General features: G+C 55.2%; 1 protein-coding gene across 6 annotated transcripts in view; it reads left to right on the top strand.

Annotated features, from left to right (window-relative positions):
- SHANK3 (SH3 and multiple ankyrin repeat domains 3) overlaps window positions 1–16181 on the top strand; it is an 857838-nt gene that overhangs the window by 93810 nt on the left and 747847 nt on the right. For all 6 annotated transcript variants that reach the window (XR_012642513.1, XR_012642514.1, XM_074976815.1 and 3 more), the window contains exon 3: window positions 12969–13283. Coding sequence is in view for 4 of the 6 variants with exons in the window: in XM_074976815.1 (XP_074832916.1) it covers window positions 13038–13283 (246 nt within the window). In the remaining 2 variants the exon portion in view is untranslated. The remainder of the gene's footprint in view (window positions 1–12968; window positions 13284–16181) is intronic.

Below are 16181 nucleotides of genomic sequence, written 5' to 3'. Positions count from 1 at the left end.
CTTTGGGTCGGCGATTGCCACCGCACGCCCTCAGTCGCCTCCAGCCCATGGGGAGACGCTACTCTGGGGACATCCGTGCCTGCCTTCTGCCCAGTCTGAAATCAGGACTTTGCTGCCCAGCCTGGGCTCCTTGGCCACTGGTAAATCCACAATGTGCTGTCCTGAGCAGGGCCCTGGGCTGCAGCCTGCCCTAGCCCAGGGCAAAATACCATGTGTGCAGGCCCTGGCCCCATGTGACCGCTTGGCGGCTGGGTGGGGGCCTTTGCCTCCCTGAGAACGGTGACTGGGGAAGGGGTGAAGGACACCCGGGGCTCTTGGGGCCAGGTGGGATTGTGAGGAACTGTCTCTGCTTTGTGCCTGCAGGATCTGAGACAGGCTGACTGGGCAGGAGTTGTTGGTCTCTTTCCATAACCTTTGCACGTGGCGCCAGGCAGGCAGGCAGTGGGACCAGCCTCAAGGGAGGCTCTTTAGGATGGTGCTTGGAGCTGTGAAGCTCCCTGAGGCAGGGCATTGTGCAGTGCCTGACACAGAGGGCCTTGGCCTGGTTATACTCACAATGCTCTTGCAATAGCAGGGCTCAGTAACAGGGCCCTGGCACACAGCCCCCCAGCCTGGGATCTCCCTCTGCAAGGAGCCTGGCTGCTGCAGCCTGCTCAGGTACCTGGACAAGGTGAGGTGCAGGGTCCCCGGGAACTACTCCTGCCAAGGGGCCTGGCTGCTGGAGCCTGCTTGAGTGTGTGGTAAAGGCAAGGGGCATAGTCCGCAGGCACTCCCCCTGCTGAGGGATCTGGCTGCTGGAGCCTGCTCAAATGCTTGCAGAAGGCAAGGTGCAGGGACCTTGGGATCTCCCCCTGTCAAGGAACCGCCTGCAGAGCTGGAGCCAGCTCAGATGCCTGGATAGGAGAGGTGCCAGGCTGTGATCTGAGTGATCACACAGCTGTTGCAAACTGGCCTGCCGAGTGGAAAAGCAGTTTGGCCAAAGAGGCTTGGTCAGACAGCAGTTGGTGAAGGGTATCTAAGGGAATACCTGGGAATTGGATTAATAAGACTGGGACTTTTCAGCTTGGAGAAGAGATGCCTAAGGTGGGATATGATAGAGGTCTGTAAAATCATTCCTGCACTGATGATAACACAAGAACTAGGGAGTCAACAAATGAAATTAATAGGCAGCAGATTTAAAATAAACAAAAGGAACTGCTTCTTCACACAAGGCACAGTCAACCGGTGGAACTCCCTGCCAGAGGATGTTGTGCAGGCCAAGATATAACAGAGTTCAAAGGAGAGCTAGATAAACTCCTGGAGGATAGGTCCCTCAATGGTTATTATCCAGGATGGGCAGGAATGGTGTCCCTTGCCTCTGTTTGTCAGGTGCTGGAAATGGGTAACAGGAGGAATCACTCGAGGGTTACCAGCTCTGTTCTTTTCCTCTAGCACACCTGGCTTCGGCCACTGTTGGAAGACAGGACATTGGACTTTAGTCTGACCACATATGGCTGTTCTTATCTTCTTCTGTAATGGCCAGCCCAGCAGCCCAGGGCCCATCTTGTCCCTTCTCCAAGCTCACAAGGCCCTACACCAGCAGCTTCAGGGGAAGGAGCAAACCTCCTCTTAATGGGCAAGTCTGGAATAACCATCCAGGGTGACTCACTCCCAGCCCAGCAGCTAGAAGCAGGTTTCACTTTTTAGAGTTTATTTAATATGATGGCGGAGGAGCCATTCCCCATAAGTGGCTGATCCATTCTGGAATCCTGCCAGTACCTGGGCCTTGGTGAGACTTCACAGAATCACAGAATCTTAGGGCTGGAAGGGACCTCAGGAGGTCATCTAGTCCAGCCCCCTGCTTCAAGCAGGATCAACCCCTACTAAGTCACCCCAGCCAGGACCTTGTCCAGCTGGGACTTAAAAACCTCAAGGGATGGAGAATCCACCGCCTCTCTAGGCAACGCATTCCAATGCTTCACCACCCACCTGGTGAAGAAGTTTTTCCTAATATCTAACCTACAACTTTCCCTCTTCAACTTCTGACCATTACTCCTTGTTCTGCCATCTGACACCACTGAGAACAGTTTCTCACCTCCCTCTTTAGAGCTCCCCTTCAGGAAGTTGAAGGCTGCTATTAAATCACCTCTAAGTCTTGTCTTCTGCAAACTAAACAAGCCCAAATCCCTCAGCCTTCGTGGCAGGGAGGTCCTCAGTCTGGCTATGCACGGTGTGAGAAATATGTGTACCAGTTTCAAACAAGCTGCCTCTTCATTTCATTCACTATCCCACTTGTGAGGTGGGAGGGAGGGCAGCCAAGCAGCCTTCTCCAGCCCAGTCAGATTTTAAAACTCCTCTGGGTTCCTCACCAAGGTTCTTTCTCAACTAAACCTTCAGCACTTCCTCTCCCTTTCCTTAGGCAGTCTCCTATGTTATCTGTGGCTGAGGTTGTTGTGCTGCACCTTGAGCAATGTGTCACTGAGCTGCCCCCGGTGTCACGCAGATCTCTTTGCTCTGTGGCTCATCAGAACCCAGCTGGATGTGAGCTGTTTGAATTATTCATTCCAATGGGCATTGTCTTGCATTGCCAATACTGAACTCTAGTCACCATTGTGCTACCCTTTCTGTTAACTCAGCTGGCTCCTTGTGGCAAGAGGGCCTTACTCTCCTTGGCTTCCAGGTGTGTGTCTGTCTTGGTTTCTCCCTGGAGGTCCATAGGTCATAGTTAAAAATTATTACCACCCCCCATAAAGGGAAATCCTTTCTCCCTCTCTAGAATTTCCCAGCCTGAAGCCTCCAGACCACTCCAGTGCTGTAATGCAGAAGGTCTCTCTTAATCACTCGTCTGCAGACACCCTCAAAGAATTGTAACAGATTAGTGAGGTGTGAGTTTCCTTTGAAGAAGTCATTCTGGTGAACTCCCAGAATATCACCTTCATCACAATGGTTCAAAAGTCTCTATTTTTGAGCCTGTTTTTCTGGCATTGAAGTAAGACTCTCTGGTTTGCAATGCCCAGGGTCAGCACATCACTTTTTTTTTAAAGATAGTTACATTTGCTTCCCTCTCCTTTACTAGCAGATTTTAATGAGAGAAAGGGAATGTATACAAAGCAGTAGGTCTGGATTAAAGAGTCTTTTGGGAGGTGGTGAATATGTTTACTGAGCCTCGATAGTTGCATTTTAAACATTGTGGAGAGCTAATGAGATACCCAAGGATTCCAAAAAAGAAAAAGTGATCCTGATAATTATCATCTGGTAAATCATAGAATCATAGAATCCTAGGGCTGAAAGGGACCTCAGGAGGTCATCAAGTCCAACCCCCAAACTCATGTCTCTCCTGCCTCTGTTGTGAAATAATGCAACAGATATGAAAAGGAATAAAATCTGTAAGTGCTGAGAGGCAAACATAGCCATGTGCAGTGAGCAGCTGGCTCAGATAGAACAAATCTGCTCAGATGTCACTGCCTTGTCAGACACACTGACAGGGAAGGGGCCACTTGGTGTTAGGTCTCTGAACGTCAGCAATAATGAATTTGACACAGGCTCCCACATTTTCCCACAAACTTGATTATGACTATTATCGTATCACAGAACTGGAAGGAACCTCAAGAGGTCGTTACGTCCAGTCCCCTACACTCTCAACAGGACTCATCACCCTCCCTAGCAGATTTATTTTTGGAAAACCTACCCTGTCCTAGACCAGCCCCCACCCTCCAGGACTGCACTCACAATACTCGGTTTATAAGGCCAGCCTGCTAACCACTGAGCCACGGGTGGGCAACATGTAGCTCTAGAGCCACAGGTGGCTCTTTGAAGAGTCACTTGTGGCTCTGAGCACTGGATTTAGGGTCAGCGTACATCTGCTTAACTCTCTGTCCGGCCAGGTTTTCAAAAAGCCTGAAAATGTCCGGAGTTTGCTCAGCTGTGGCAAACTCTTTCTGCAGCCCCCAGCTTTTCCTGCGTTGTGTTTGCCTCGGCTCAAGTTACAGCTGCTCCCCTTGCTGGCAGGAACCAAAGTCAGGAACAGCGTGTGCAGTGTGGAGCTGAGCTAGGAGATAGTAGGAGGGTGTCCCCCCATCCCTTTTTGTTTAGGGAAATGAGATCTGTGGGGACAGATTCAGGCTGGGAGCTCAGCCCCTCCAGCCGACAGCCTGCTCACTTCCGGGGCATTGGACAAGCTGAGGAAGGGGCCCTGCTCAGTGCAGGGACACAAGGTGGGGCCCAACATAAAAAAGTTTGCTGACCTCTGCTATGCTTTGTGCTTCTAAATTGATCTGCTTTGGATCGCCAATTACTTTCTGCTAGTCATTGCCCCTAGATAGGACTGATCGTGGAGTCTATTAGGACTCAGAAAAGGGTTAAATATTTACATGGATCACATTACAAATTACTGTGTCTGCATTGTTCTTAAAATGGAGTGTTAAAACGTGCGGTTTGATGTTATTTGTTAAGGACTGTCTCGTATGCACGCGCATTGCAGCTCTTGACATTTTGATTTTGTAACTGAACTTGAAAAAAAAAATTGTCTCTTCTTGCTATTATGTTAGTTACAGACCCCTGCAGTGAGCTATCCCTCCCCACTGATTCAGAGGGGTGAACAGCTGGGAAACGTCAGAGGGCACAGGCGCCACAGAATATGGGGGCCAGTTTTACCACCGCTGTGGCCCAACAACCTCATAAAGGGTCGTGAGGAACAGCATGTTAGCGGTGTGGCTGGATGTTGCAAACAGAGAGCACCATTTGCTCCTGTACATGCTCACAGAAAAGTGCATGGGCAGGGCCTAACAGGGAGGTCCCAGCCCAGGGGAAGAGGTGTGGGGCAGAAGATGCTGAGGTGGTTCTTTCATGGAGTAGTCACCAAGTCACTGAGGGTTTGCTCCCACCTTCTTGGACTGGGCCATGATTCCATCACACAGCCCCGTGGAAGTGGCTAGGAGAGCGCTGAGTGCTCTGGTGCAGTCTAGCCCATCTTCTCTCTGCAGCCCAAGGATCAGGTATATCACTGAGGGACTTGGGCTTATTTAGTTTGCAGAAGCAGCAACGAAGGGTCCTGTGGCACCTTATAGACTAACAGAAAAGTTTTGAGCATGAGCTTTCGTGAGCACAGACTCACTTCATCAGATGCTGGTCTTGGAAATCTGCAGGGCCAGGTATAAATAAGCCAGAGCAAGGGTGGGGATAACAAGGTTAGCTCAGTCAGCAAGGGTGAGGCTTACTACCAGCAGTTGATCTGGAGGTGTGAACACCAAGGGAGGGGAAGCTGCTTCTGTATTTAGCCAGCCATTCGCAATCTTTGTTTAAGCCTGAGCTGAGGGTGTCAAATTTGCAGATGAATTGTAGCTCAGAAATTTCTCTTTGGAGTCTGGTCCTGAAATTTCTTTGCTGTAGGATAGCTACTTTTAAGTCTGCTACTGTGTGGCCTGGGAGATTGAAGTGCTCTCCTACGGGTTTTTGTATATTGCCATTTCTGATGTCTGATTTGTGTGCGTTTATTCTTTTACCTAGAGACTGTCCAGTTTGTCCGGTGTATATAGCAGAGGGGCATTGCTGGCACATGATGGCATAAATTATATTGGTAGATGTGCAGCTGAATGAACCCACGATGGTGTGGCTGATCTGGTTAGGTTCTGTAATGGTGTTGCTGCTGTAGATATGTGGGCAGAGCTGGCAACAAGCTTTATGCATGGATGGGTCCCTGAGTTAGAGTGACTGTGCTGCGGTGTATAGTTGCTGGTTAGGATTTGCTTCAGGTTGGCAGGTTGTCTGTGGGCAAGGACTGGTCTGCCTCCCAAGGCCTGTGAAAGTGGGGGATCATTGTCCAGGATGGGTTGTAAATCCCTGATGATGCGCTGTAGAGGTTTTAGCTGAGGACTGTAGGTGATGGCTAGTGGTGTTCTGTTGGTTTCTCTCTTGGGCTTGTCCTGTAGTAAGAGGCTTTGTGGCACACGTCTGGCTCTGTTGATCTGTTTTTTTCACTTCCTCAGGTGGATATTGCAGTTTCAAGAATGCTTGGTAGAGATCCTGTAGGCGTTTGTTTCTGTTGGAGGGGTTGGAGCAAATGCGGTTATATCTTAGTGCTTGGCTGTAGACAATGGATCGTGTGGTGTGTCTGGGGTGGAAGCTGGAGGCATGAAGGTAGGCGTAGCGGTCAGTGGGTTTACGGTACAGGGTGGTATTGATGTGGCCATCGTGTATTAGCACTGTGGTGTCCAGGAAGTGGATCTCCTGTGTGGACTGTTCCAGGCTGAGGTTGATGTTGGGGTGAAAGTTGTTGAAGTCCCAGTGGAATTCCTCCAGAGTCTCCTTCCCATGGGTCCAGATGATGAAGATGTCATCAATGTAGCGTAAGTAGAGATGGGGTGTTAGTTTGCAGAATAGAAGACTGAGGGGAGATTTGATAGAAGCCTTCAACTTCCTGGAGGGGGGGCTCTACAGAGGATGGAGAGAGACTGGTCTCAGTAGTGATGGATGGCAGAACATGAAGTAAAGGTCTCAGATAAGCAGCAGCTGGCCTTAGCTCAAGTGGCAGAGTAGACAGCTTTTGCTCCCAATCATTGCAGGGTCAATCCCTGGTGCCAGCAACCCAGGTCTGTTGGGATTGCAAGTAGGGGCTTGTCTGGGATGAACTGCTGGAAGTTTTCAGAAGCTTGGGATGTGCTTCCTCAGCCCAAGGAAGCATGTAGTCCCCAGAAGTACTGAGCCCACGTGCTAGTGTGACTGAAGCCTCTACTCTACAGCCTTGGCTGAGAGCCAAGTGGCTTTTAGCTCGTGTGGCAGAACAGAGAGCTTTAGCCCCATGGTCACAGGTCCAATCACCAGCACCCTGGGTCTGTGGGCAGTTAGGGAAAAACTGTTGTACGAGGAGGGTGGTGAAGCACAGGAGTGCGTTACCGAGAGAGGTGGCAGAATCTGCGGCCCTAGAGGTTTTTAAGTCCCAGTTTGACAAAGACCTGGCTGAAATGATCTAGCTGGGGTTGGTCCTGCTTCGAGCCCTAGGATTCTGTGATCTCCCTTCAGTGTCTAAGTCCAGTCCAGGCAGTCCCATGCCCAGAGCAGGTGCTGTGTGTTCTGTCGAGACGAGTGATTCCCAGCCCAAAGAACCGGGTCTCTTTCAGCCTGGGCTGCTCTGCAATTTCCCTCCCGCAGGATATGCGTGCACCCAGCATACATCCTAGGTGTGATTTGTCTCTCTGATTATTTTCCCCCTTAGCTATTGGCTTCTTTTTCCCAAGCTGGATTTCAGGATGTTCTTTCCTGCCCTTGTTTCCAAGCTCTTTAGGGCCTTTTATATTAATTCTCTACTCTCTTTGCTAGTTACAGCTCCTCCCAATTTAATATCAACAGCAGATTTCATTAATGTGCTCTTCACTCCCTTTCCTCAGATCATTAATAAAAAAAGTCAGGCTGGGCCCAGAGCCAGCCCTATGGCCCTTTCCAGGCATGTCATCCCAGCTCCATGGGACTGTTTTCAGCCCTGTCTCCCCTAGAGTCTCCCAGAAGGGTGTCTGTCATTGCCCTGTGAGGCCTGGCTGCCTAGCTGGGGAGCAGAGACACCGTGAGCATCAGGGAGAACTTTCAAATGGGATCCCAGCTCCTCTGGGGTGCACTGCAGGGGGCCAGGATGCCATGGGGCTGTATAACAGGAGGCCAGGGTCCTGCCAAGGATGGATTGCTGAGGGGGCAGGATCCCTTTGGAGCTGACTTGCTGGCAGGGCTGGCTGCAGAGCCAGGAGAATTGTGCTCTGAACCTTTGCTGCTACTTTTATCCATCAGCTCTCCCTGTAATCTGGTGGAGTCACTCCTGGCTCAGTCCCCTGCCCACATGCTAGAGCCCAAGGCAAGGGCTCCTTAGGCAGCTGTCATTCTGTCCTCAGGCTACTCTTCCACAGACTCCAGAAGAAAGGGGCAGCAGTTTGGGCACCTCAGTGTCTTGGGTGCTCACCAGGGCTACGTCTACACATGCACCCAACTTCGAAATAGCTTATTTCGATGTTGCGACATCGAAATAGGCTATTTCGATGAATAACGTCTACACGTCCTCCAGGGCCGGCAACGTCGATGTTCAACTTCGACGTTGCTCAGCCCAACATCGAAATAGGCACAGCGAGGGAACGTCTACACGCCAAAGTAGCACACATCAAAATAAGGGAGCCAGGCACAGCTGCAGACAGGGTCACGGGGCGGACTCAACAGCAAGTCGCTCCCTTAAAGGGCCCCTCCCAGACACACTTTCATTAAACAGTGCAAGATACACAGAGCCAACAACTAGTTGCAGACCCTGTATATGCAGCACGGACCCCCAGCTGCAGCAGCAGCAGCCAGAAGCCCTGGGCTAAGGGCTGCTGCCCACGGTGACCACAGAGCCCCGCAAGGGCTGGAGAGAGAGTATCTCTCAACCCCCCAGCTGATGGCCGCCATGGAGGACCCCTCTATTTCGATGTTGCGGGACGCGGATCGTCTACACGTCCCTACTTCGATGTTGAACGTCGAAGTAGGGCGCTATTCCCATCCCCTCATGGGGTTAGCGACTTTGACGTCTCGCCGCCTAACGTCGATTTCAACTTCGAAATAGCGCCCAACACGTGTAGACGTGACGGGCGCTATTTCGAAGTTACTGCCGCTATTTCGAAGTAGCGTGCACGTGTAGACGCAGCTCAGGAGACCCCGGTACAGGTTTTCTGGGGTGCTGGGCACTTGCCTCAGCGGGAGGAGCTGAGTGCTACAAACAGGCCTGCCCCAGTTTCTGGCTGAGGTGGGCATGTTCTGCTGGCAATGACAGGGTCCCACGGCTCTCCTGTTTGTTGCTGTCACCATGTCCCCTCCTGCTCTGTGGCCCTCAGGTTGTAAGCTGTGTCCCTTAGGGTGAGAGTTCTCCTGCGCACAAAGCCCAGCTGCGCTTTGCTCCCACTCAGGCCCTGGGGTGGTGAAGGCCTGCGTCGTCCCTCTGCACAGGGCCAGGTTCACCTGTGCTGCATCCAGCACAGCGCTGCTGCCTTTCATGCGCTGACTTCCCTGTGTTCCTTTCCTGGCCCTTTGTTCTGCAGCTGGCTTTGTCTGCTCCTCCCTGCTCCCTCTCTGACCAAACTTCTCCTTTGTCTTTGTGCTGCAGGGAGTCCTCATGCAGGCGCTTGGGTCTCTGCCCTGTGTGAGTCACAGGCCATTTCATTCACCCTCTCGCCTGCTCCCAGTCATATCTTCTCCCTGGCATTCCTACCTGCAGGCCTTCCTCCCCATTTCCTCACTCTGCTTTGTTCAAGAGGCCCCTGCCCCTCCAGCTTGACTCCAGTACCGACACCTCTGCATCCCAGACACAGGGACAGAAAAGATTAGAAGGAACATTGGTTACAGACCATGGGAGCAGTGCAGGGTGCTTGGGCTGGGTGCTGAGCAATGCACAGGACAGATTTTGAATGGGATCCCCTGGGCTTTCCCATGGGCCATCCTTAAGATTTATGGTGCTCCACATGGGGGCAGGAGCAGGACATAGGCATGGGAACTGGGGGTTGTTGCAGCCCATATTTTATGTGGGTTCCTGGCAAGGTTCCCTGTGATTTTTTCCATCCATGGGTGGAATAAGATCTGTATATGCACCGAGGCGTGTTCCCATGTGCACCACCCATAGAAGCAGATGCTGCTGGCTGTGAGCAGCTGTGGGAAGGCTGCTGATCATCTGGGCGGTACCTTAACCTCTCCCGGGTGGCTGCCTAACTGCTCAGCTTACAGGGAACTCTGGTTCCTGCCCTGGTTGGTGCTCCACTCCCAGCCCTTCGCCTGCCCTCAGCTGTGGCCCCAGCATTAGCTCCCAGCCCTGCCAGGTCTCCTGTGCCCCAGAGACATGGTTCTGCTCCCAGCCCAGTGAGGTGGAGTGGATGACTGGCTCCAGAATGGGAGGAGCGAGGCAGCCTCTCCTCGGCTGGGCCATGGTTGTGCTGGGCGTTGCCCCCGTTGTTGCCCTGGTTGGAAACTGCATGATATCAGAGTAACGGAGTGACCTTGTGAGTCTCCACTGAGGCCTGCGGAAGTGTCACTTCACCGTGGGCATGGACACAGTCAGGGGCTGGTGTGGATGTGGGGAAATCCCCAGTCCAGTCCCTCAGGAGATTTTTCTGCAGCTGCAGGAGGTAGAGGGATGAAAGGGACAGGCTTCTTTCCCTGGCAGTGTGTGGCCAACTCCTTCCATTTCCATTCAGGGTGTTAGGAAGTAGAGGGTGTGACAGGACAGAGTTTCCGGGCACAGCTAGAGAAATGAATCCAGGGGATCTTTGTTTAAAATCCGGGCCACTCACAGCCCCAGGCTGGAATTTCCTTCTCACTAAGGCAAATCCAACCAGCCAACACAGCACCTCTGCCAGCGCCACTGGCCAGCCAGAAGCCACACAAGCAACCCCACAGACTTCCCAGCTGCTGTACCAGCTCAGACCAGCAACCCCCAAATTCAGGTGAGAGGCTCTTAAGCCTGTTTAACCCAACACCACATAGATTCCTCCAGACACCAAAGGGCCCAGGCCCAGACCCCGGTCAATATAGACTTGGATCTTACCCAAACAACGCACTCATCAATTCTTTAGAACTAAACACCTAAAGATTTATTAATACAAAAGAAAGAGCAGGGTTGGCGAGAAGGACGGTTAGAGCAATACTTTACATGCATCTGTCATAACTACTGGTGCAGCCAGCAATGTTATTTGCTGATTCTTAAAAGTCTCTGAAAGTTCATTTCAGCTTTACATATATTCAGTCATTGGAGCATTGTAGATCTGGCCCACTGGGGTCCACATGCTGGGACATGGACCCTTGGCAACCACAAGACAATAGATCCACGATGGACACTGCTAAGTCCACATCATCCCTCTGAGGGATGGGCCCCCAGTCCAGACAGGCTTAACTCATGAGGACCAAAGAACAAATAAAGTCCCTGTCAGGGCCCATCTTACAGTTTTTCATACGTGGAGGCAAAATTCTATTCTTTTGCCAAAGTTCTTGGCTTACCACCTGACCAGGTGGGTCACTGTGCTGTGCTTCTATTTGTTGCAGTCCCAGTAGGAAAGCCCCACATCATGAAATGGGTGTTGGCCATCTGGGCCTTTGCTCAGTCTATTGTCTTGGCTGGGGTGAAGTCCCATCTCCCATTGTGAACCTCAGCACTGACACATTTCTCACACATCTGCAGAGCTAAACATCTGTAACTTTACATACACACATGATAATGATACAGACACACAAGCAGAATACACAGATTTAGGGCATTATCAGCTTTCATTCGACACCTCACACGGTCCAACAGCACGATATTTGGGGTCCATAGCCACCCTGGGCATTAAAATGGTTTCCAGACTCAATATAAAAATCCAGTCACCTGACAGAGGGGTTCGCAGAGGGGCAGCAGGAACAATCGGGGGCTGGAGAGGTCAACAGGCCTGGCACTGGCTATCTTTCTGGGTTGCTGAGTGAGCAGGGCTATGAGGAGTACCAGTGCTTCACTGACTCTTGGGGCAGGAAGATGTGGGGCCCAATCACCCCACAACAGCTCAGGCCTGGACTCACTGAACCCCATCAGCGAAAGGGGCAACTTGAAAACTGGTACAGGGAACCCTTTTTCACACATTGCATGGGCAGCCTGTGGAACTCACTGCTGCAGGACAGGGGTGAGGCCAACAATTTCTCAGGCCTCACCCAAGGCTTAAATCCTGATTCAGGTAATGAGAGCATTCCAACCTGCAGTACACATGAAAACAGACCAGAGTTTAGAGAGAACTGTAACCCTCCCTGCCACTGGCTAGGGGCCAGCCAGATTACTAGGGATCAGGAAAAAACAAGCTAATCTATTGCTGCCCATTCCCATGCCCAGTTGGTGGCCAGAGGCCGGGCTGGGGGGTCTTGGTTGACCTAGGCTGACCAGACCTGTGAACCTGTGACCAGATCTGAGGGAAGAGAGATAATGGGTCTTGCAGATGGAGTCCAAGGGAACTGGGGGACAGGGGCTGATCCCAGAGCTTGGGGGCAGCCCCTAATTTCCCTAGGGGTGCAGTGTCAGGGTGCCTGGGATCCCCCTGGGGTGCAGTGCTGCAGAAGCTGGGATCTGCAGGGGGAGGGAAGAGGAGGAAGGACTAATACAAGGGGGGCTGGAGTGCCTGGGGGTGCAGTGCTGGAAGAGCTGAGATTCCCCAGAGTGGCACTGCTGGGGAGGCTGGGATCCCTGGGTGTAGTGCTCGGAAGAGCAGGGATCACGGGGGCTGGGGGGGAGGCTTGGATTCCTGAAGGGAGGGCTGTGTTGGGAGGACGCTTGGATCCAGGGAGGCTGTGCTAGGGGACTGTGCCAGTAAGGAGCTGGGATGGGGGGACAATGTCAGGGAGCTGGGATCCTGAGGGGTGCACTGCTGGGGGGAGTTGGGATTCCTGGGAGACAGTGTGGAGGATGGCCAGGATCCAGAGGGGGCAGAGTGGGAATCCCCAGACACTAGGGCTGGGATTCTGGGGGACAGTGTGGCAGAGATCCCAGGGGGACAGTGCAGGGGAATCCCTGGCAGGCAATGGGGGCTGGGGTACCGGGGGCCAGTGTGTGGGGAATCCCTGGAGCAGTTTGGGGGCTGGGATCCCGGGGGGAGGCACTGTGTGTGGGGGAATCCCTGGAGCAGTTTGGGGGCTGGGATCTGAGGGCAAGGTGGGCTGGATCCTGGGGACACAGAGGATCTTGGGGGGCTGGAATCCCAGAGCCAGGGGCAATGGTGGTACTAGGATTGCAGGGCAGTGTGGGGGAATCCCAGGGACACTGCAGGGGGCTGGGACCCCGCGGCAGTGCAGGGGGACCCCCGCGGCAATGGGGGGCTGGGACCCCGGGGGGAATGGGGGGCTGGGATCCCGGGGGCAATGGGGGCCTGGGACACCGCGGCAATGGGGGGGCTGGGACCCCGGGGGGAATGGGGGGCTGGGACCCCGCGGCAATGGGGGGGCTGGGACCCCGCGCTGATCCCTCTCTCTGCCCGGCCCAGCGCTGCGCTGTGCGGGCTCTAGGTCCCGCGGCCCCGCCGCCCCCGCGCCGCCCCCCGCCCGCACGGAGCATGCCTCTGCCGCCCGCCGCCGGCAAACATGAGACTCCGGAGCCGCCGCCGCCAGAGCAGCCGCCGCCGCCGCCGCCTCCGCGCCCGCCCCGCGCGGCCGAGGAGGAGCCGGGGGACCCCGCGGGCCGGCCCCGGGACCAGACGCCCTATGCCCCCTGCGCGCAGCAGCCGCCGCCGGCCCGCATGGAGGGACCCGCCGCCAGCGCCATCGTGGTGCGCATCGGGATCCCCGACCTGCAGCAAACGGTGAGCGGGGCCGGCCGGGAGCGGGATCGGGGCCGGGAGCGGGATCGGGATCGGCTCCTCCCCCAGGCGCCCGGCGGGGCCGGGGCCGGGGCCTGGATCGGGGCCGGGGCGGTTGCTCCCCCTGCCGGGCCCCGGGCCGGGATCGGCTCCTCCCCCAGGTGCCCCCGCGGGGCCGGGAGCGGGAGCGGGGCCGGCAGAACCGGGACCGAATGGCCGCAACTTCCCCACGAGGGACCTGGGTGTCGCGGCTTAACCCCGCGCCGCGGGCAGCCCGCAGCTGCGCCCGGCCAAACTTTAAGCCGGCGGAGGAGGGGCGAGGGCTGGGGGCGTGCATGGGACCCTCCGGGCCGGGCGTGTCTGCCCCCCCGCCCTGCACCCCGGCGGTGGGACCAGCTCCCTTGGGCCCTGGCTCACCCTCTCCGCCTCCGGGCTCCTCAGGGCCGGCCTGGACTCTGCCCCAGTCCCTGGGAGCCAGCCGGGGACTCGGCCCAGGACTCCCTGCCCCGCCGCCCTCAGCGCTGTGGCTTGGGAGAGCTGCTGAGTCTGGAAAGCCGGGAGCAAATTCCCGGCTAATTAAGGCCCCTTGCGACCCCCGAGCAGAGGGACACTCTCAGCTGGGCGCTCCTGCTGGAGCAGGCTGGGTCACTGCCCAGCTCATGAGCCTGAGGGTGAGGGTGTGGGTGGTTTCTGGGCTCTGCCCCAGCCCACTCACTCTAGGCTGGTGAATCGCACTTGCCTGTGCATCTGCCTGACGGGATGCAGTGATTGCACAACGAGCTCCAGTGCCGGGTCGGCAGTGCTGCAGATGGGAGAGGCACTGGGGACAGGCTGGCTGGCTGCACAAGAGGCAGAGACTGCCTGGGGCTGGAGCCGGAGCCTGCTGCACATCAGGCCATGGCTCCCAAGTCAGTGCAGCGTCCTTCTGCCTCAGAGCAGGGACTGGGCTGCGTGCAGCCTGCGCTGACTGCAGGAGGGACTGAGCCAGGAGAGCCGCGGAGTTATGGCAGCGCCCGATTGAAACAAGTTCCCGTTGGCCTGCTACCTCATGTGCATGATAAAGAGTGATTCTGCTGCGAGGGCTTGGTGCCTGGAGGGCTACACCGGGTGTCAGAGCACGAGCCAGCGTGTCTTTTAATGCAGGGGTGTGATGGGTGCTAGTACAGGGCACAGTGTGTCAGTGAGGGGGTGTAATACCCCATGCCTAGCTCTAACACCCAGCTGTCAGAGGGAGGGTGTGTCATACAGCTGGGTACCAATCAGAGCAGGGCACAGTGTGTCAGTGGGGCTGTGTGATGCACCCTGCCCTGCTCTGACACCTCCTGTATCACACAGTCCCAATGACACAACAGATGTTACGTCAGGGCCTGTGACCAGATCTGAGGGAAGAGAGATAATGGGTCTTGCAGATGGAGTCCTGTGTATATCAGTGTATGTAGGGGTCTGTGCAAGACACAGCTGGGTATCAGCAGGGCACAGCATATCAGAGCAATTGTCAGAGCAGGGCGTGGTGTACTGGAGTGCCTGTGGCACAGCATATCAGAGCAATTGTCATAGCAGGGCATGGTATACCGGAGTGCATGTGGCACAGCTGGGCAATTGTCAGAGCAGGGCATGGTGTACTGGAGTGCGTGTGGCACAGCTGGGCGGTTGTCAGAGCAGGGCATGGTGTACCGGAGTGCGTGTGGTGCAGCTGGGCGGTTGTCAGAGCAGGGCATGGTGTACCGGAGTGCATGTGGCACAGCATATCAGAGCAATTGTCAGAGCAGGGCATGGTGTACCGGAGTGCGTGTGGCACAGCATATCAGAGCAATTGTCAGAGCAGGGCATGGTATACCGGAGTGCATGTGGCACAGCATATCAGAGCAATTGTCAGAGCAGGGCATGGTATACCGGAGTGCATGTGGCACAGCATATCAGAGCAATTGTCAGAGCAGGGCATGGTGTACCGGAGTGCGTGTGGCACAGCATATCAGAGCAATTGTCAGAGCAGGGCATGGTGTACCGGAGTGCGTGTGGCACAGCATATCAGAGCAATTGTCAGAGCAGGGCATGGTATACCGGAGTGCCTGTGGCACATCATATCAGAGCAATTGTCAGAGCAGGGCATGGTGTACCGGAGTGCGTGTGGCACAGCTGGGCGGTTGTCATAGCAGGGCGTGGTGTACCGGAGTGCGTGTGGCACAGCTGGGCGGTTGTCAGAGGAGGGCATGGTGTACCGGAGTGCGTGTGACACAGCTGGGCGGTTGTCAGAACAGGGCATGGTGTACCGGAGTGCATGTGGCACAGCATATCAGAGCAATTGTCAGAGCAGGGCATGGTGTACCGGAGTGCGTGTGGCACAGCTGGGCGGTTGTCAGAACAGGGCATGGTGTACCGGAGTGCATGTGGCACAGCTGGGCAGTTGTCAGAGGAGGGCATGGTGTACCGGAGTGCGTGTGGCGCAGCTGGGCGGTTGTCAGAGGAGGGCATGGTGTACTGGAGTGCGTGTGGTGCAGCTGGGCGGTTGTCAGAGCAGGGCATGGTGTACTGGAGTGCGTGTGGCACAGCTGGGCGGTTGTCAGAGCAGGGCATGGTGTACCGGAGTGCATGTGGCACAGCTGGGCGGTTGTCAGAACAGGGCGTGGTGTACCGGAGTGTGTGTGGTGCAGCTGGGCGGTTGTCAGAACAGGGCATGGTGTACCGGAGTGCGTGTGGCACAGCTGGGCGGTTGTCAGAGCAGGGCATGGTGTACTAGAGTGCGTGTGGCGCAGCAGGGCGGTTGTCAGAGCAGGGCATGGTGTACCGGAGTGTGTGTGGCACAGCTGGGCGGTTGTCAGAGGAGGGCATGGTGTACCGGAGTGCGTGTGGCACAGCTGGGCGGTTGTCAGAGCAGGGCATGGTATACCGGAGTGCGTGTGG

The sequence above is a fragment of the Carettochelys insculpta genome, chromosome 1 (assembly GCF_033958435.1).
Source record: "Carettochelys insculpta isolate YL-2023 chromosome 1, ASM3395843v1, whole genome shotgun sequence".
NCBI lineage: Eukaryota > Metazoa > Chordata > Testudines > Carettochelyidae > Carettochelys > Carettochelys insculpta.
This window is presented reverse-complemented; position numbering and strand designations above follow the sequence as displayed.